Genomic DNA, 21,266 nt, shown 5'->3' on the forward strand with positions numbered 1-21,266 from the left:
CAAAGAGCACAAAGAGCATCGCCTCCAAAAACGTCCCTTTCCCACAGAGCAGAGAGGGGAGCCGGGTCACTCTGACTCTCTCTACATGCTGTATGTATATTATGACATGCTTTACGGCCGGAGCTGGGCTCAAAATGTAGTTTACATTTTAATAAATCAGAGCCATGAACTCATCATGTCCACCGCTGCTGTCAGACCTAAACAATTCAATCTTTGTAAGAACAGGCATTTTATTCTAGGGGAAAAGCTTTTATGTAATGAGGGTATTATAAACACGTGAAGTATATATTGTGGGATATAAAAGGGTTGAACAATTACAAAAAACACACAATGATCACTTTGATATATTTTTTCAATGAAAATAACATTAATGATGCAAAACTGATCATTCCCTCCAATACTGTAAATCACATCACAACTGAAATATCAGTCAAAATAATATGAATAAAATAATATTGACATGACATGACGAAACACAATGGACACATTTCTCCTTGACTGGTGGATGTGTAAAAAGGAAACAAACTAAGATGTTGTTAATGTGTTAACAGCCTGTTTCTCTGCCTTTTATTTATCACAATCAATCCATTAATGCAGGTGTAAAGACAATCTGACCTTCTTTTCTAAGATTTGTTTTGTGGTCTTTCAGATTTATGACACAAATTTGATTTGTTACGAAAACTCACATTATCCCATTTATCACACACCAAAGATCTCATATGACATGTATTAACTATGTATGGCATTATAACCTTTATTATTATTATTATTATTATTATTAACATTATTATAACATTTTAAATAGTAGCACATAATTTCATATTATTTTGCTCAAGAGATAAGTGTAACTTTCAAGTGTATCTAATGCTTTCAAGCACACACAGAATACACATCATTGCTTACAGAATACAACAAATAGTAGATTTAAAGTAACAAAATGTCTCAAATGGGTACAGCTGGAATATCTGATCCCTAATGAAAAACAAAACAAAACTTCATTGTCCTGCAGTACAAGGAAACTTTGAGTCCATGGCCTTGCAGATGTTTGCTGCAGGCTCCATTTTAAATGGTTTTGGCTGTAATGTTGTGACCCAAGAGACCAATGTCCACCTATCAAAGGTTCTCTGTGGCTATTTTTAAATTATGACTCAAGACTTGCCAAACACTTGTGCAGCACAAGGGGCCTGCGAGGCACCTGTCATCACTTTAAAACTATTTCAGTCTGTTTAAGAGCATCAACAGAAAACAAAGATTTCTGTGCCTTGGGAGCGGAGTGATTCTGCAGCCAAGAACATGAATTTTATTCTTTTTACCCTTGCTGTGCCTCGAAGCCTGGCGTAATGCCGAAGCAGTGTTCTTGCCAAAAAAGAACACAACCTTCCTCTCTGAGCGGGCTGATGTTACATGTACTTCATGTTTTCGCTGATACTCCTCTGACTATTTTCCAATGCAAAAGTCTTTGAAGATGATATCCAGGATCTCCTCTGCCCCGACACGTCCAGTAATCCGCCCCAGGCTGGTGAGAGCTAACCGGACACCTTCAGCTGCCAGAGCAAGGTCGATGTCCCGGTACCGCTGGTATTGAGCCAGGGCAGCAAAACACTGCTGCAGGTGGGCCCTGTGGCGGGCCTGGGTCAGGGTGGGGGCACCAGACAGAGGGTCGCCACACCTGGAGAGGAAGTTAGATAAGAAAATTACCCAGCCGATCATTATTTTGTACTTCAGAAAGTGTGAAACAATTTGAAGCACAAATGTTCTCTATTTTTGTTTCTTTTTTTTAAGAGTAGGATTAAAATCTTACTTTGATGACTCCCAGAAGTAGTATAAAAAACAAACACTGCAGACGGCAGAAATGTTGCCGCAGCCAAATGATCCATAATTATCTAAAATGATCTAAAATCATAAAATGATCATTCCCAAACTGGTTATCCTTTGGTATAAATCAGTAAAAAATGAAAACAATAAGCGAGGTTGACAATACAGCCACATTAAAATGTAATAATTTGGCTGCAATGTTTTATGTGCTTCCTTCATCTAATGTTTTAGACTTTTAATGCCAAAAAAATATACATATATTTTTACAGTTAGACAAAAGCAATTTAAGGTTGTATAAAGATGCTTTTGGAAACCTGTCATTTTCTATAACAGGTGCGTGTGCATTTATTGCCTGATAAAATGTGTTTTCCGTACTTCCAACAGGATGTGGCAAAAGTTTAGTACACCAAGTCACAATATACCAGCTCGTCTCTGCACAGTGTAGTCCGTTTACTTTTTCCATTGCTCAGGCGTTATGTTATCACCAGGCAGACCGAGTGAGTGATCGTTCAGCACTACATCACATGTTGATAATGCCCCTCAGCTGCATTTCTCCATGCTGAGATACATTTACGTTTGTGTCAATGCACCACAGAGAAAACCAATCTTTCTGATACAACATTAAAATGAGACATGCAGTCTCTGCTCTGGCACAACAAAATATTATAAACTGTAGCAACTCACAGAGTCTTGACACTGCTGTGTAGCACTGTGAGGAAGTCCTGCAGTCCTTTGTTAGTGTGGCAAGATATCAGACTAACAGGAGGAAGTCCTGAGACCAGCCTCAGCTCTCTGTGCAGCTTCAGCCTCTGCTCCTCAGGCAACAGGTCGGTTTTATTCAGCACCAGCAGAAACCTGTCTGCAGAAAATACTGTGATAAAAAAAGAAGAAAAAATTGTGATCAATCAGCGGGGACTCAATTATAGAGGTTTCTATTTGATTACTGTTGAAAAACTCTCTTTCCAACCCGTACTCATTGGAATACAGCTTACTTTCATTCTGGAGTAATCCCAGTCAGTAGTGGATTACTCTGACATTGTATAAAGCACGATAAAGCTGGTGTCACAATTATTCGCTTTCTTGAACTAAAAAGCATGCTCTGGTGAGATTTTTTTTTGTGAAGATCATTACCAAACAAACTGAAGTTGTTTCATGGGAAACATTTTGTCACTTAGTATAACTTAACTAGGGACTGTTACTGTGCCTTGCATATTTACTTCATTGTGCTTTAAGTACTTTGATAATATGACTGCAAGCGTCAATGACCGTCCAGATCATACCTGTCTTGGGCTGCTCCTGGGTGGGCAGGACACTCCTGAGGTGTCCCTGCAGGATGGTGGCAGCTTTCTGTGCATCAGAGGGGAGATGAGCAGAGTCCACAACCACCAGGGTCAGATCTGCCTGTTCCACTCTGAACAAAAGAAAACAGCCTCAACTTTTGACATGGAATTATGATCAAAATCAGTATTTTGTCAAGAATTTTGTACCTGTTTTTTCTTAAATTCTGTGTACTAATGAGAGTACAGATTAGGGCTGAACAAATGTTTCTTAAATCTGTAGAATATTAGGTCCCTGCAGCACTGCAGTATTTAATTAAAAACGTTATCCTGCCTTTAACAAATATTGCACCTCTTGTGATTTGCAGTATGTCCTATTATGATTTTGGCTAAAATATTTTTCTGTAAAACAGTCTACAGTGCACTACAGTTAATTGACACTTTTCTAAAGTTACAGAAAAGTGTAGAAAGTTTAGAATGCTGACTTCAGCATTAAACAGAGTTGCTAGCACAGCTGTAGACGTGGTAAAGATGTCAATGGTTTCTTTCAAAGAACCCATTTTTATAGGTATTCTAGCGACTTGAGTAAATGATTTACTTCATAATCTATTGCACCTTTATAACACTAAGCTCATGTTACTCTCCAAAATCAAGTTTTCTCCAGTAAGACACCTTGGTCCCACTGTGCAGTGAGCAGCACCAGCGGATGCTTGTACTTAACACGTCCTTCCTGTAGTGACCCAGGTCACGAGCCTCTGACCTGCTCCCTGCACACAAAGTTCCCCGTAGAACACAAACTGCCCACCCTTCCTATAGAGCCACCAGGTCGCCCCAATAACTTAAACAAACAGTGAAGGCATTACACAAGGTTTGCTCTGACGTCACATCTTCATTTGGATTTTCCTGCAGGGAGTCACCAAGCAATCTTTAGAAAGTGGTGGTTTGTAAATAAATACATTTATTCAAAAAATGTGCTGCAAGTCCTCTAAAATCTGAGTCTGACAAGTCTGACAAATGTACCCAATATTGATTACATGTAATAATGCAACACCTACAGTAATTACAGTGTTTTCTTCTACCATTATAAGGCTTAGGTGCAGCAGTCAAGCCAACTAAGCTGACATAAATTACAAAACAGCATCACAACTAACAACTTTTACCAGATTTAAAGGTTGTAGTTTGTCCCAACTGAACTTCTTTAGTAAGTTTTGTTTAAACTCTTTGGTTGCTGTTTATTTATGATCTACTCAACAATAGCTTTTCCAACTTGTTGTACACAAATGGGGCAATAATAATGGTCAAAAGTGATGTGACATTACATACAGTAGTGTTCAAAATAATAGCAGTCCAATGTGACTAACCAGATCAATCCAGGTTTTTAGTATATTTTTTATTGCTATATAGCAAACAAGGTACCAGTAGGTTCAGTAGATTCTCAGAAAACCAACAAGACCCAGCATTCGTGATATGCACGCTCTTACTGCTATACACTACTGTATTTATTATTGAAAAACATAACATTTTCCACAGTCTTCCACAATTGAAAATGCTCAATTGCTGAATCAGATGCTTTATCCCCTGCCAAGAACACACATACTTGATGAAACAATATTTTTCTTTTCTTGGCATAAAAAAATGTCAGAATTAATAGATCAGCAACACACTGTGTGAATAAAAACCATTTGTCTTCCAGACTGGAAACTTTACATACGTCTGTGTCTTAGAACTGATTTAATATTGTGTGTATGTGCCAGTGTGCCCATTCGTCTGGCTGTCTGTTTGCCTGTTTGTATATGATAAAGCAGTGATGACGAGTGCTGCCAGTGCTGCTATTCTTCTCGTGTGTAAACAGTGGAAGCAGCTGTCAATGAATTGCCATATATGTGAATTCTGTACACCACACATGAAGAACCTCTTAATGGTAAATAATTTGCAACAAGGAAAGGAGGCTCTTTATTACGCAACCTCCTGAGAGTGTTTGTCCCATGTATTTATAACAATGGCTCAGCAATAATATAAACTCTGGAGGTTACACAGACACTACAAAAATATAGCATGATGTAGAGGGGAAAAGCAATGACTTATTTCTTCCTTTCTTTGTCTTCAAGGACATATTCCAGGGGTCCCCTGGCTAATTTGATTTGTGTTCTATTATACACACACGTGGACAGTCGCTGAAGCAGCAGTCTACATGTAACTGCTACACATGTACTCTGCATGTGATATTTATCCTGTAGCCTAAAATGCGGGTAAAGTGAAATCAGAGATTTGTTTGAAAACATATTTTACAGCTGCAAAATAATGAAAACATGTAAAATGACATTAAACTAGGGGTCAGCAACCTTTTCCAATACAAGAGCCATTTTTGGCCAAAAAAAAGGTAAAGTAAATCCATCTGGAGCCGCATCTTTGAGCATTATAATGAAAGTAATTTGACAATTTCTCGCTGCAGATCAAGCATACCACTAAGTGAGAAGCTTTCACTGGCATTACAATGTTGTAAAAGGAGAATTAAATTAGAGACAAATACCATTTAATTATTTCCATTTTTTTTTTTTTTTTGTCAAAGCAAGAGAGAACCACTGAAGAGAGATCAAAGAGCCACATCTGGCTTTGGAGCCTCAGGTTGCCTACCCCTGCATTAAACTATATATCAATGAATTTGGGAGTTAGAAGATTAAACAGTTTTTCTGTGATCATGATTTTTTGGGAGTGTTTAAAATCATGGCTCGATGACACACTGGAGCATCCTTATCATAACCCGACACTATATAAGTGTCTTTAACAACGGTGGCTAACTTTGATGCATTTACTTCTAATATTTGCTGAAGCTAACACTAACTTGTGTCAGTGGTCATGGTGACGGAAGACAGCAATTTCTGAAGTAATATCTAACATACATGCTAATTCTGGAGCATTTTATGAACCTAAAAATAAACCACAATAAATTGTCAGATCTCTGCAGATTTATTCTCCATAGTTTGTTTGGCATGAACATGCAGCAGAAAAGTCAGCGTTTTCAGAGCAGTGTTCTACTACTACATTTTTTCAGATTCAAATTTGTCTGGGTGTTTAACAACACATTTTTTTGTGGTATGGAAAACTCAGATCAGATATATAGTTTTGCTTTACCCGAAAATAAAGTGCTTCCTCCCCCTACCTTTCCCGAGCTCGGCGGACCCCCTCTCTCTCCACCAGGTCGGGGCTGTCTCTGAGGCCGGCTGTGTCACTCAGGAGGACCGGGAACCCACCGATGTCCAGTGCCGTCTCCACTACGTCCCTGGTGGTGCCAGCAATGGGAGACACAATGGCTGCAGGTCTCTGGCCTGGATATAAAAAGGTTCAAGAATAAGGATGCCAATATTGTATATTTTTCTTATCGTCAACACAAAGAACCAAACTAATGATGTGTTAGCCTGACTCTAAAAAGTTTCTGACTTTCTTACTGTGTCAGCACTAAGCCCCTTATTTTCTACTGAAAAGGCATCTGGACAAATAAGATTTTTGAAAACATTACTCAAACAAGAGTAAGTTTGGCGACATAATTCATGGTTGTATCGGTAGTTTCATGAGCATTGCTGAACAAAATACAAAACAAAAAACAAAAACACAGAATATCACTCGCTGCTTTTCTTGAAGACCCAAACACAACATGTCAGCATTGATCCCTCTAAAAAAGTAATTTGGTGTATTCTTTACCATCATGCAGTTTAATGTACCTTGTTAAGGTTGGTGTTATTATATCACAGACACTAAAAATAGTCTTGTTTTTTTCTTGTGACAAGAATTTACATTTAAATACCTGACAGTATAGTTGCAAGTCTGTCATCTAGCATGAACTATGTGATGATATATATCATGACATTAATCTTAAATTGTTTCAAGCACCGTGGAAAGGATTAGGGGTTAGTTTCTGACCCATTTTCCCCCTTCTTTGCCATCCACTTAACACTCTCTGGCTTCTGTACTGACAAGCACACTGAAGTCGCTTCTTCTCCTTTTCTTCCGTTCTATGGCAGGTGATCTGCTCGGTAGCTTTTATAGAAACACGTTGACAGAAACAACAGGAAACCCTTTTAAATGTCTTACATCACCTAGTTTAGGGATGTGTTCTGGACAGTGACAAAAAAAGGTGTTTTAAAATACAGCCTATACATTGTCGAATCTGTGAAAATATTTAATGATAAGTTAAGCATCCCTTAATGGAATAGAAAGGAACAGGCATATGTGCAATGTAAGTTCTGCACTGTGCAAAAACAACAAAAGATATTTTGTGATCCTTTCTTTATTCTGTGTTCAAGAACTTGGCTGACCGCTCCCGTGTATCACAAGGCAGAATGCTGCAAGCTCATCCATACTTGTCTACACTGACTGTGTGTGAGCCCAGGACACAAGCAAGACTAATCACAAGAGGAAATGATAACAGGATTTTATCTTAAGTTTGATAAATATGTCTATTATTCTGATAGGAAGCTGTGAGGAGACCCTGCCAAGCCCCCTCTCTGGATAGTTTATATAGAGTTATTCTAAATGATTTAAGGATGCAATATCCTAAACAAAGATAACCTTAGACGATAAACAAGGGGTTCATTAGGTTGACACCAAACGTGGCTAAACAACTAAAGACGTGATAAGCTACCATACTTGTTTAATGTGGAAAATACTGAGTATATATATATATATATATATATATATTAACAGTATTACATAATCAGTTGTAATTTACACTGACTGGCTCTGATATTGCCTGACACACGGCCAGAACCTAAATCGGAAGCAATGAAATCTGTATCTGGAAATGTGAAAATACTGCACTTCATGCATGCCAAGAGCAGATCTACTGTTCACAGATGGTGAGATTACATTCCTGCAGTATGAAGAGACTATTATAACACCTACCACAAATTGGACAGATTTCTTTGACCTTCCTGTCTTTCACATGAAAATGTTGGCTCCTCCAACAGTAACAGGAAAATAAAAAAACTACCTAACTGCAAGATCGATTAGCAGTTTGGTTACAGGATTTTCATGAAGCAGCAACCTCCAGGTTTGAAAAGTGAAGCCAATGCAGAAGTGCCTTAAACCTGCATTCTTTCTATTGGCCAGCAGGGGGCAACTCCACGGGTTGTGAATATAAGTCTCGAGAAAACGACCCTACTTCTCACTTGATTTATCACCTCAGTAATCATTCTCATAATGAGTTTCTGGTCTCAATCGCTAATTCTAGTCTTCAACAGAGCATGACGTTAATTTAGTAAATTATGGTCTCATTAAGAGAGAAATAGACAATAAAGCAGGGTATGGTTGAGTGTGTGGCTACTCTGTGATTGACAAGTTGCTACCACAGCAACCTGCCAATCAGGATAGAGACATCACCTATCATCCTAATATGGTCACTTCTGGTTTAAAAAAAGCAACATGGCTGACTGCCAAAATGCTGAGTTTGCGGTTTAAATGGTAAATGTAGTGCACTTATATAGCACTTCTATCCAAAGCGCTTTACACTACGCTGATTCACCCATTCACACACACATTCATACTGGTGTTAGAGGCTACCAGGGCACACTGGTGCCTCCTGCCACCTTTGGGAGTTCATTCACACACACTGATGAACGCAGCATCGGGAGCAATTTGGTTCAGTACCTTGCTCAAGGACACTTCGACATGTAGGCTGCCATGGTCAGGGATCGAACCACCGACCCTCTGATCAGTGGGCGACCACTCTACCAACTGGGCCACAGCTGCCAGTTAAAAGCCCACTACGGTTTTCCTTGATATGACACAAGGTGGCTAGAAATATTAAAATAATTTACAATTTCATGATAACTGACTCTACATCTACTAATGGACCTAATACAGATTGTTTTAACAACAACATTTTTGCTATATTCTTCAACTCTTTGCTAGATTAGGGAAAAATAAACTTCTGATGAAAAATTATAAATGTTATTTGAAACCGAACGCCGGTTGTTTGAGCTGCAGTTCACTTTATATAACACCAACCCTAATATCTACTTTAATCCCATTTATGTCAAAATCAGACTGCACAAAATCCTGTCTTGTCAAGGAAACATATTTCTCTCACCCTCTCAAATTTGCATTTTAATAAATAAAACGCATTTCACAAAATTCTGAGGGTCCAGGCTGCTTATAGTGTGACAGATGTTAACTTCCTTCCCTACCAAACTGTGGCTGACAGCGCTATGATTCAACAGTAAGGTCTGTATTTAAAAGATAGTTAGTCATATTTCATCTTAATCCCTTCAGGAAGTGTTTGTGTGTCCGTGTGTGTGCTGCTTTTCAAAGTTATCTTACAGAGTGTGTTAAGGAGGCTACTTTTCCCTGCGTTGGTGGCTCCTGCGATGACCACCTGGACTCCGCTGCGAAGCCGCTCACCCCGTCTCTCATCCTTAAGGTGGCGCTCCATCTCTGCTTGCAGATCACACACCGACCTGTCCACTGTGGGCGTTTGACAGGGAGATAAAGACAAGAGGAGGGAACAGGACATGACGAAGGTTTCGTATTCAACTTCACTTTCTTGACCTTGTACAGGGAATTTCTGTCCTTTGAAGGAAAAAAGGCCCGTCCGCTGTCTGACATCATTCGTCTGGATGAAAAATGTGTCATGGACATTTCTCTTTCCGCATGTGATGAGAACAGAAAAATGCTTTTGACAATGCAATCCATCAACAATATCTACTATTTGTTATAAACATTTAAACATGAGAATCTTGATTGATTCATCATTCATCATTCATTGAATCAATTCATCCAACTTGGAAAAAGTTATAACATAAAACCTGTAATTTGCTGCATTTTTTCAGGTGACAAGGGAAAGTATTTATGCCAGGTTTGCTATTTTTAGAAAAGGGTCTATAATTATTCGCTACTCTGAGGCGTGAGCCCACATTCCGTGCCACCAAAATAAACAATTGTTCCCAGGCTTTATTGTGTCGAAACTACACAACATCTGAGGCGTCTGAAGAGCTCTGCCAGTGCCAGACAGCAGGCGACAGCCTCAGGGGGGACATCCCTCTCACACACACACGCGGCCTCACATTGACTGTGAGTATGGGAAAGCTGGGCACAGTGAAAACAGTTGAACTGTACGTTGCTGCTGACAGGACTATTCCTGTGAGCGACATGTCAGACTGGCTTTGAAGGCAAGACGAATGCCTCTAGTGTCCCCCCTGGCCTTCTCTCCACACTTCCTAAAAGGAAATTGTCTTTTAAACAGTTTGATGTCCATGCCTTCTCCCCGCAATGCAGCAAACACACGATGGCCAGTTGGAGATCTAAACAGGAAAGCCAGTGAGACTCTTCTCCCCTCAGAGAGAAACAGAGCCCTCTGAAAGCCCAAGGGATGACTGTTGGGTATTTTTTTCCAGCAAAGAGGACAAAGTGTACACATACCTTGGTTTAAGACCCCATCCTCTATGAGCTCATCCTCACTGAAGTCTATGAAGGCCTCAACATGAGCCAGGCACTGTGTGAGACACAAAGCAGAGAGAAGGGACGAGGCTGAAGTCAGTGTGTAGAGTTAACACTTTGGGCATTGTGAACACTCAAAACAAGGTTAATTATTTTCCATTGTGGTGCTGCAGCTGCTAACAATCATATATAACCTTGCCACCTGTAATACTTGACTACAGTTTTATTATCCAAGGACAAAATATTGTCCAAACAATTCTTACATCACTCAATAAAGACATAACAAAGGTAAATATTGTGCTACTGAGTGCACCCTCACTCTAGTCAGAAGATATTAAAAGGTTTACATTTCTTATTTTCCTCATGGCATTTAGGATGTTTCACTTCTGGCATTGTAAAAAAGCTATTTTGATTTAGGCGGACAATTAATTATTGTTTCCAATGTTGATGAAAGATTTGTTGGTTTTTTTTTTTATTAATTGCTAAATTATTTTAAATTGTCAGAAAAAAGTAGAAAATTGCCAAACATAATTTCACGGAGCCCAAGGTGGCAAGAGTCCAACATGCAAATAATGTTTAAACAGGAGAGATGTGAATCAGCAGAGGCCACATGATACAATTTTATTCCGATACTTGAGTCATGATACGATATTATTGTGATTTTAAGCTTTTTGCGACATGGTGAGTATTGTGATACAATATATTGCAATTTAACTGTTTAAATGCATTTTGTATCGACAAAATTAAATTCAATCAAGAATTGTTTTGTCAAATAAGAGAAAATTCTCAGTCTAGTCATCTCACTTCAGTCTTTTTATTTCTCCACAATGAGAGTCCAACCCACAGACTGAGCAACAAAGAATTCAGTCAAACTGAACTGATATCAAACATGTATGGACGACAACAACTGCAGCACTTTCTCAAACTTCCCTCAACTTTAAGCTTCACTGCTCTGATTTTTTTTTAATGAAACAAAAAAATAATAACTTTGCAGCGTTATTTCCACAACAATACCAGTATCTCAATTCCTTAAAAGTGAGCATGCTACGTCCGGCCGTCAGAAAGCTAAATATCGATACTTGGCAGCCATGAAACGATATAATACTGCAACGCAAAATATCGCGATACTATGCTGTATCATGTTTTTCCCCCACCTCAATTAAAGGGGGTTTACCCATACATTTACATAGCATATATATACAAACATAAGATACCGACATTATAAATTTAAACCATTTCCTCTCGTCTTTTTTTCCAGGACTTTTCCAGGAAATTAGGGTTATTAGGGTTATGGGGGAGCTAGGGGAGTTAGGGGAACCCCACACAGCACCGTTCACTATCTTGACTGACATGCAGAACATAAACACAATAGTAGTATAGCTGCACAAAAACAGGAAGAGTCAGATTCCCATACTTTAATCCATTCACAGAAGTGGGGAGCCAACGGTTTAAAAAAAACTGCATTGTTTTGGTGTCAAATGAGGGTTTGACCGCTCGTATCATACAGATGGTATACGTCTTATCAACAGGATTCCCAGAAATCGGAGTCGAAAATAAAGGCACGTTCGATTCCTGAGAAAGCTGCCGACAAACAGCTTAACAGAGTTTCTCAAGGGAGACCACCTGGATCGGTTTTTCAGATCTGGTGCCAAAGTGTAGAAAGATCCCTGGTCTATATTCTTTAACTGTTCACAGTAGACGAGGGTTGGGTTTGGCCTGCATCCATCAAGTTGAGGAGTTTATCTGCGGCCAGTGACCTGCGACTCTGAACCACCACAACAAGATGTGAAATGAAAACCGACCCTCTGTCAACAATATCAACATAACAACAAGGGGTGTCACGATTCTTCAAATCCATTATCGGAATAGACATTTGATTTTAAGGTCACAGTTCAATTTTAATTTTAAATATTCATTTTATTTTTCATCACGGAGGTTAGACTACCGAGTCATGATCCCTAAAATTAACAGATCATTGATATGCCCTGACAACTGAATATTTTCCATATGGTATCAAGTGTGATGTAACTACCATTTTTTTCTGAATCCAGCTTTTGATTTCAGATAATTGAAATTTAATTCTGAACTGAAATTGTGACACCCCTAATAAGAACATATATCACCACATCAGGTTAACAAGCTTCTTCTGAAGTCTCATGAATGAATGTAAAACTACAACAGTACTGCGTAGTTTTGTACTACAAGTCACATGTCATTATCAAAAAATGTATGCAGAAAATTAACTTAATACAGACAGGGCTTTGAATGACTGCAGAGCAAAACTAGAATTACAGCGCTGCAGTTGTTTGTCTCCAACAACCAGTAAAGTTGCAGTTTACATCCATGTCTGTCCAGACTCATGACAGCAGACAATACTTCAAATATGGATGTTGCTGCAAAAAAAGCTAAAAATTCTTAACTGTGCGTGCTTCACACACCTTTAACCCGACAGCTCAGAAGACTGAACGTCATCAAGCATCAACCAAGTTGTGTGTCATCAATTAATAACCGATCAAATGTGAAATATGGCCACAATCTGCCCCTCTGTTCTTGAGTTTTGCCGTTGACTAACAGCTAGAAACATTTTGAAGTCAGCATAAAGTTGACCTTTGACCTTTTGGATTAAAAAATGTCATATTTTACCATAATACATATTTGTGTGAAATGTATGTGTTTTGTGAGTTCACAGTTGACCTTGACCTTTGAGCACCAAATTATAATCACTCAAGAGGCCGAATTTGAAGAAATTCCCTCAAGGCGTTCCTGGAATATCACGTTTACAAGAACGGGGTGGAAGGACAACCCAAAATTATAATGCTTTTGTGGATAAAATCTTTGCTTTTTTCTTCCCCAGAAAGTTCAAGTTCAACTACATGAAGTTTCTAAACTTTCTTTTTCAAGGATCAAGTGGTCCAGGACAAACACGTGTAGAGGTGGAAATCACAAATCACTACACTGGTTCAAATGATCTTGTTCAGATCAGTTGAAAGGTTTGTACTCAAAATGTTGTATTCCTAAATTAAACAGCTGCATCACCTTTGTTGCTCTTTCCCCCCTCCATCATGTTCGTCTGCATCTATACTGTCTGCTTCCAAATTAGTGCAGAAATGCTGAATAGAGCATTTAACAAAGTCACTAACCCCTGAGGTGCAATTTAGACTTGCATTCATTCTTTTTCTTACTCTAATTTATCTTAACTTCAAGACTGTCTGTGTCACTTTCTGACCCTTATCTCTACGTACAGAGTACAGTCCAGGATACTGTATTGATACGAAAAACAATACCGCTGCACAGAATATATCAGTGTGTTTTATGTGTTCCTGTTTTAAGGCATGCAGCAGCTGCAGCTGGTATTATTAATCTTTAATCTATCATTTACAATACAATGCCAGATGTTCTGAGATGAAAAAAAACATTAAATGGGTGTCACTTGAGTAAAAATGGAACAAGAGCACATTACCATAAAAAAGGTGCATTTTAAAAACGTATTGTTCTTTAAAATTGTAAGTGCTGCATCTGGAAAGCTCCACAAAGCCTCTAATCGTTACTGACTCAGTTCTGGTGCAAATCGCAGTAACACGTTACACGTCTGTATTCACAAAGCTTTTCGAAACAGATTGAAGATGGTATGGACCTTATTGTCTCAGCGACTTCACCCACCACATTATAGAAATGACAACAACGGTATATGAAGTGTCTTCACTAATTAAAAAATTGGATCCTTCAGCAGTTCTGTGAACCAGATATATGGTTTTATAAAAGTTACTGGAAGAGATCAATGATTATATACTTTTACAGTTAGATTTTTACAACGCAATTTTTACCATAAATTGATAGACCTGCAAACCATTAATTGAAAAAACATCATTCATTTATCGGTGTTATCTTAATTTGAGGGGAGGCTTCCCTCTCTGTGAAATCAGATCTATTTATTGCATTGTTTTGTCCATACAGGTATTATTTGAATTCTCAGTATTATACTACAGGTGCTACAGCAGCAAGAAAACAGGAAGCCTCAGATTCCCATAAGTAACCATTTATGATGTGTTGGAAAAGCAGCTCTGGTGAAACAACAAACACAACAAAAAAAGGAAGATAGCATTGTTTGTGGTTGTGAGAAGGCCTGACCTACAGCACAGTACAGACAGGTTCGTTCCAAGATGCTGTTTTCGTGTCGCACGTGAACATGGACAAAGTCTCTTCAGGGAGACTCAGGATTAGAACAACAGGATTCATTAAGGCCCCTGGTCGGCTGTCACTTTAAAAACCAGGTCTGATGAGCTTTGAGTCCCCATGGGGGCCAAAGGTATTTGCTGTATCTTAGAAACAGACATATACAACCTTCCAACATCGAAACTGATCTTTAGCCCCTTTTCAAGCACAAGAACAACCACAGTGACCAGAGTCTAAATTAGGTATTTTACCCCGAAAAGGTCCTGGTCTTTTTTATTTTAAATGCTTCATTTCACTTAAATGCACGTTCTCAAGTTATCGATTTTGTACAGTTCTAGGATGAGGACACATAAAAAAGTTAGTCTTAGCTTCCCAACTTATTTGTAAAAAAAAAAAAAAAGACAGCAAAAAAGAGAGAGAAATCGTGTAAGCAAGCTCAGAAACTGGCCAGCAAGCCCAGCAGAGAGGGCGAGCAGTAGACAAAAGGGAGACAACATTGCAGTGCTGTGATGATAAAGTGTGAATGAGAGAAATAAAAAGCTTTTTTTCTTACAGCAGTTACGTTCTAAAGCACAAAATAATTAACCATCAAACACTCAATGACGATTTCCTCTGGAGAGAGATGCTCTCAGGTTCATTTTCTTGCTCTGCATTTCAAAAAGTAACGAAAAGTTCAAAAAGTATGAAAAGTACAGTAAAAAAATCTGTATTTTCGTATTTTCACCGTGAAACACTATACACCTTGTAGCATCTGAGAGAATGATGAATCCTAAAAGTGAAAAAAGTATTCGAGACTGATTTTAGACCAGCTTATGCCTTCAGTTCCACACAAATTACAGCAACACCTTTAAGCTCAGGGCTCAAGTCCTGATGGAAACATCTGTTTGTACATCAACCGGCCTCTGCTGCACCACTGATCAACCTACCCGTTTCAGTTTGTGACTCCAGTCCTGATAAAGGCGTCCCAGCTCTCCTGACATCTGCCTGAGAGCCTGTCTCCTCTGAGCCTCCGTCTCAGCATGGATCAGATCCCCGAGCCCCTCCACCTGCAACGAGCATTATACGTAACTGTTATTACTGCTATGCATTTTTAATAAATCTATGTCTTACATTGTTGTTATTCTTTGCTTGACTCAAACGTTTTCCCCCTTTATGCTCATGATGTGCTCTACAGATGATATGGTTTAATAAGCATCCGATGCTGAAACTGTGTGTAAGATGTATAATACAATTCCCCAGCTACTGTTTAAACAGCATTTACATTCTTACTGTTGCAGCTATGGCAGCTCAAACAAATTCTTATCTCATTATCTCAATTGTTACTGGGGATAAGTTACCAGAAGAAACTTTTTTTTCACACTTGATGAGACTTTAATTGACCCAGGAGGAATTTTACTGAATTCTGAAAACAAATCTGCATTAATTAATCAATGTGCATTTTAATATGCAATGTTAAAATTAAGTCTAAATCACAATATATTGTTATTTACTGCAAACAGTATATCCATAACAGCTCCTATCAATGCTTAAGGGTGCATACTTGGCATACTGGTTTTTGGGAAAAACAAACAAAACTACCCCCACCATCTCAAAGGCCCAGTAGTTTTATTTGACAGCTTAATGAAAGAAAATGTTCATAGGGCAAATATGTAAATGAGAACATTTTCAGTAATAGCATTTCATGAACTTGAAATCCCTGTTCATTTCTGACCCTGTTTATTCCACATTTACCCTGTCAAATTGCTCTGAAAGGCTCTGGGTCTGTCTCAGTGTGTTTTTTAACGTGCTCTTCTTGACCTGCAGTACCTCTGTTAAACCCAGTTTCCCTGCTTGAAAGGCCCTCCGCGTGAACTCTCCAGCTTCAGCAGGCCTCATGCCAGGCACGCTTCCTGAGGAACACACACACACACACACACACACACACACACACACACACACACACACACACACACACACACACACACACAAACACAAACACAAACACAAACATGAAGAGATGTACGAGGCATGAGGTGGGCATGCATTATGCACACAACACAACAGCGGAGGATCAAATGCAGGGTCAACGTGTCACTCAGGGTTCACTTGGAAAGAAAACAGGCACAACTGTGCAGGTTAAAGAGGTTATGCTTTCATTGTTTTCTAAAACCATTTTTCAAATCTCATCAGCAGGAGAAAGCAGTGAGAACATATCATTTGGTAAATGGACGTCATGATCAGTAAAAATGTTCTCTATTAAAGTCTACAACACTGTCACCACCCTTCCCCTTCATTTAGTTTTCATACATCAAAATTATCTGCTATGTCATGTTCAACACTTTCCTCTTTAACTATTCCTGATTAGTCATAATCACACCTCATAACAAGCATCAATAATAGTTCTTACTTATACAATACTGCCCCCTAGAAGGCCAGTGGGAGAACTGCAGTAAAATATTACTTGTCAGTCACAGAGGGATTGCCACGCTTGTCAGGGCACATATTATAAGTATCTTAGAAATAGGAATGCATTTATCACTTTACCCTTTCAAGTCAAAGTGATGAACAGTCACATGACTCAACCAGTTACTGAGTTTAGAATCTTGCAGACTTAGAGCTTGGTTTGTCAAGGTTATGAAGACACATACACACCATAAACACCCTGCAAAGTGAGGGTACATCACATGATGCAACAAGTGAGTTATAATGTGTTATATAAATGTATATATCATATATATTCTATCATACATCTGTATGTTACCTAGAGCCTGTAAGACAGCAGTAATGACAGCAGGACCACCATGGATGTGGAGCTCCAAACTGTCCTCTCCTGTGAAACTGTGTGGCGCTAAAGACATAAACACATGAGACACAACACCACAGGCTTAATATCCTTTAGTCTCTTTATTAGGAGATGGAACAAAATGTTTAGGTACAGCTTCATTAAAAGGAGTGTCATTGTTCCAAATCTACGATTCAATTAGACTTTTGATTGAAAGGTTTGATTCAAGTTAAAGTTTCGATTTAAACTTTTTTCAAGGCTCTGCCATTGTTAGACGATCAAGTCTTGACTTGTAAAGATCAATAGATCATTGGTTTTATGCCTTGACAACTGTCATTTACGGTTTCAAATTCTTATTTAAAAAGATAGGCTACATTATATCAAGTGATAACTGCCATATTTTTTGGGAATGTACCACAGTAAGGACATAGTGGTCAAATTGCCAATTTGCAGATCAAGTGAATGATACTGATAACATTTCAAATTATCACAAGACTCAAGGTTTAACAGTTTAGCTGTAGCTTGTAGGTTAATGACTCCAAATGACAGTGAGGGAAGATGGCTTAAAACATTTTGAACTTGACATCAATATTAAGCACCAAGCCAAGAGAGAGAGGAGACCTTTTTGCAAAAGAGTTTTATGCAGTTTACTACTACTCAGGCATGGTTTACATTATTGTTACATTTCAGAGTGCTATAAAATTCAACTTGAGGACACTTAAAACTTGCTTGAGACAGGTAACTGTTCACATTCATGATTGAGCAACTCCTAGCTGCAGATAATAATATATATATTTCCATTTAAAAGATAAATACCTGATGCAAGATGCAAGACAAACTCTAATATTAGACACAATTTATTTCAAACACTGTATATTCACAGAAGAAGAAAAAAATTAAATATTTGAACAGACCTGGGAACCAGAGGACAAGTCCGCGGTCCAGCACTTCTTTGGACTGGGGGTCTGTGATGCTGCGCAGCAGGGCAGTACGAGGTGCAGGCAGGCTGCGTGTGAGCCCGGTCATACATGACAGAGCTGTGGCTGAGGCTGGTCCACTGACTCGCACCACAGCCACTCCACACCGGCCATGGCCTGAGGATAGTGCAAAGATGGTCTCAGCATCAGCCAGTCCAGATGAGACTCCATTGCACGTGGACAGGAATCTGGAAGGTGGATTTCCTTTGCTGGATTTAAAATAATAAGACACACAGCAACCTCTGATTATATAATGGACTCATACAGTTTAATATGCTGGTTTTTGCCTACAAAGACATAATAAACTTTTTTTGTGAAGCACCTTTCACACAATAATTACAGAAATGACTGTATATGACATGAATAGACATATAACGAACACAAAACAGGGATAGAATGCCATAATGAAGCAACATAAAATGGAAAATCAAACACATTTATAGAGACAAAAGACTTCAGACATTCAGCTGACAATGTCGATAAATAAAACTGTTAATGAAATAATCAAAATGCAGAAAAAAGCTTATACTTGCATTTGGGAAATAGGGGGCGAGATGAATGATTATATGTAAATAGAGCAGTTGAAAAATAAAATGAGATTATTAAATAAGTAAAATAAGTTAGGTTTTGATATAGTTTATCAAGTGTTAAATTGAAAATACAACGCCGTCCTCTTTTATTACCAACTGATGGAAGTCTTTGGGAAAAGTACAAAGTTTCACACTTCTTTCAACTTTCAACATTAATTGACGTGTTCAGTGACGTGACTCTTTTCATGGTTTTATATTGCTTTTTGGGGCTCCACATTGTTTTGCTTAACAAATTAAATGACAAGACTTCAGGAAAAATACATTTATAGGATGACAGTTTCTAAACCAGTGACCAAAATACAGAAATCGAGGTTGAACTTTAGTAACAAACCTTGCCCTGAGCGTGTGGACAGCAGCTCTCCATAACCCGCGATACATGGACGGCAGCATAATGTCAACATATCATCAAACGTTTCATGTAGTGGGTGATTTTAGAGAATGACAGTGTAAACCATGCTCTGACCTTGACCAAATCATCGTGTATTACTTTCCCATTGTAAGCTAATGTCGAAGTAACCCGTGAATGTAACTTTAGCCGGTAAATGGCGAAAATTCATCAACTGTAACTGCTCATATCAGTGAAAGTTAACTCCTGTATCCTCAGCCGTTTACATTTACCACGATGAAGATGTTGCTCCTTCTGTGGATTGTGATTGGTCGGCTTTATTCCACAACAGTGACAGTTCTAAAGTCTCATTTGTTCAGGACCTGTCAATCAACAGTAAAGCCCGCCTACTGTGCGTCACTATATTCAATCCGTGTCGCTACCATTGCTCTTCACCGTACATTGCTGACGGGCCTACTGTCTCTCTGTCTGAGACGGAAAAATATTTAAATCTGTTAAATTATTTAAGATTTATAAATGCTTTCACATTTTTATGTATATATTTATATATTTAATATGTATATACCCTTTGTTTACCTTTATTCATGTTTGTTGTGTATATTTTAGTTTTTTAAAATTATATTATTAATATGTATTGATCTACCTTCCTTTCAATTACTTAAAAAAATTAAATGATTTGCGAAATAGTGTATTATGTACAGTACCTAGCTGCTCATTTGTCTCTTCTCCAAGGGAAGATGCAGATAAATCAGGTTGAAAACAATATAAAACAGAGTATTTCTAATACTATCATCCTGTTTGTTCCGAAACATAAGCTCATCATCAGTGAATACTGATAGGTGTTTCTGACATAAATATACTCGATATCAATAAAGGTAGACTGATTATTACATAATGCCTCCTTAATTAAAAAAAATAAAATTAAACAGAACCAGTCTCAACAAGACCACTGAACCAGCATCTCTATATCTTCTATCTTCTATATCTTCAAAACTGATCATTGCAACCTTTATAAGGTAGAATTTATTCCAGGCCTGTTGTGATAGCCTGCATTAGCTTTGGCTGCATACATCAAATAAACTGTATATGTTAATTTATACTCTCTGTCATCATGTTAATTTGCACAGAGTTAATTTAGCACTCGTTGTTTTACTGTGTGTTGAGTTTTTGTTTCTCAATACTAAGCACTGTTGGTGGTGGTATCTAGTTTTTCATGGCCTACATACATGGTGCATACCACAGAATATAAACACAGAGTAAAAGCTACATGTGCATTGGTGTGTGCATGTGTGTGTGTGTGTGTGTGTGTGTGTGTGTGTGTGTGTGTGTGTGTGTGCATGTGTGTGTGTGTGTGTGTGTGTGTGTGTGTGTCTGTGTTTCCCGCTGCAGCTCCTTGCAGCTGTCAGCCTAGAGGGTGGTGAGTAAGCACAATTTATGCTCGAAGACGAAGTACTTCTGAGCTGTGAGCATATGAGGGGGAGGGCTGCCTGCCTGCTGTATGAAGCCTTTCAAGGCTGTACAGTGAGCCATAGAGTCCAGGAGGGCTGGCCAAAGAGACAGACCGTGCACACGCTGAAGAGGCATGGTCTGAGGCCCGGGGAGCAATCTTTAACCTGAGATCTCAATAATTTATGGGCTGCTCTGTGTGTGCACAAAGCATGACAGCTTCCACCTCACAGCTGTTGAACACCATCAATACACAAACATCTTTGTTTCTTCTGACCAAAGGGATCATAGATCTTATTAAAGATGAAGAACAAATTTCCTCCACCCTCTTTACACACACACTCTCACACGCACATCTTACACATGGTTGAGCATCTCCTGCACTGCTTGTAAAAGTGTACATTAGGGCCATTTATGACAGAAACATATCTAACAGTAAAGTAAACTGAG

The 21,266-nt window shown here is 38.6% G+C and overlaps 1 protein-coding gene across 2 annotated transcripts; it reads right to left on the bottom strand.

The window, feature by feature from the left end:
• Positions 1-244: 244 nt before the first annotated feature.
• gtpbp3 (GTP binding protein 3, mitochondrial) lies at positions 245-19,647 on the bottom strand. Of its 2 annotated transcripts, XM_059342053.1 has the most exons (11): positions 19,356-19,647; positions 18,372-18,643; positions 17,437-17,523; positions 16,503-16,585; positions 15,623-15,742; positions 10,506-10,578; positions 9,408-9,551; positions 6,253-6,418; positions 3,096-3,226; positions 2,500-2,686; positions 245-1,669 (listed from the first exon to the last, which is right to left on the bottom strand). In XM_059342053.1, exons 1-11 carry the CDS (start codon positions 19,412-19,414, stop codon positions 1,438-1,440), a joined length of 1,554 nt encoding a protein of 517 aa, XP_059198036.1. In that variant the 5' UTR covers positions 19,415-19,647; the 3' UTR covers positions 245-1,437. The 2 variants fall into 2 exon arrangements, with proteins under 2 accessions (XP_059198036.1, XP_059198037.1); XM_059342054.1 differs by lacking the exon at positions 17,437-17,523.
• Positions 19,648-21,266: the final 1,619 nt, after the last annotated feature.

Source organism: Centropristis striata, chromosome 9, assembly GCF_030273125.1.
Source record: "Centropristis striata isolate RG_2023a ecotype Rhode Island chromosome 9, C.striata_1.0, whole genome shotgun sequence".
Taxonomy (NCBI): domain Eukaryota; kingdom Metazoa; phylum Chordata; class Actinopteri; order Perciformes; family Serranidae; genus Centropristis; species Centropristis striata.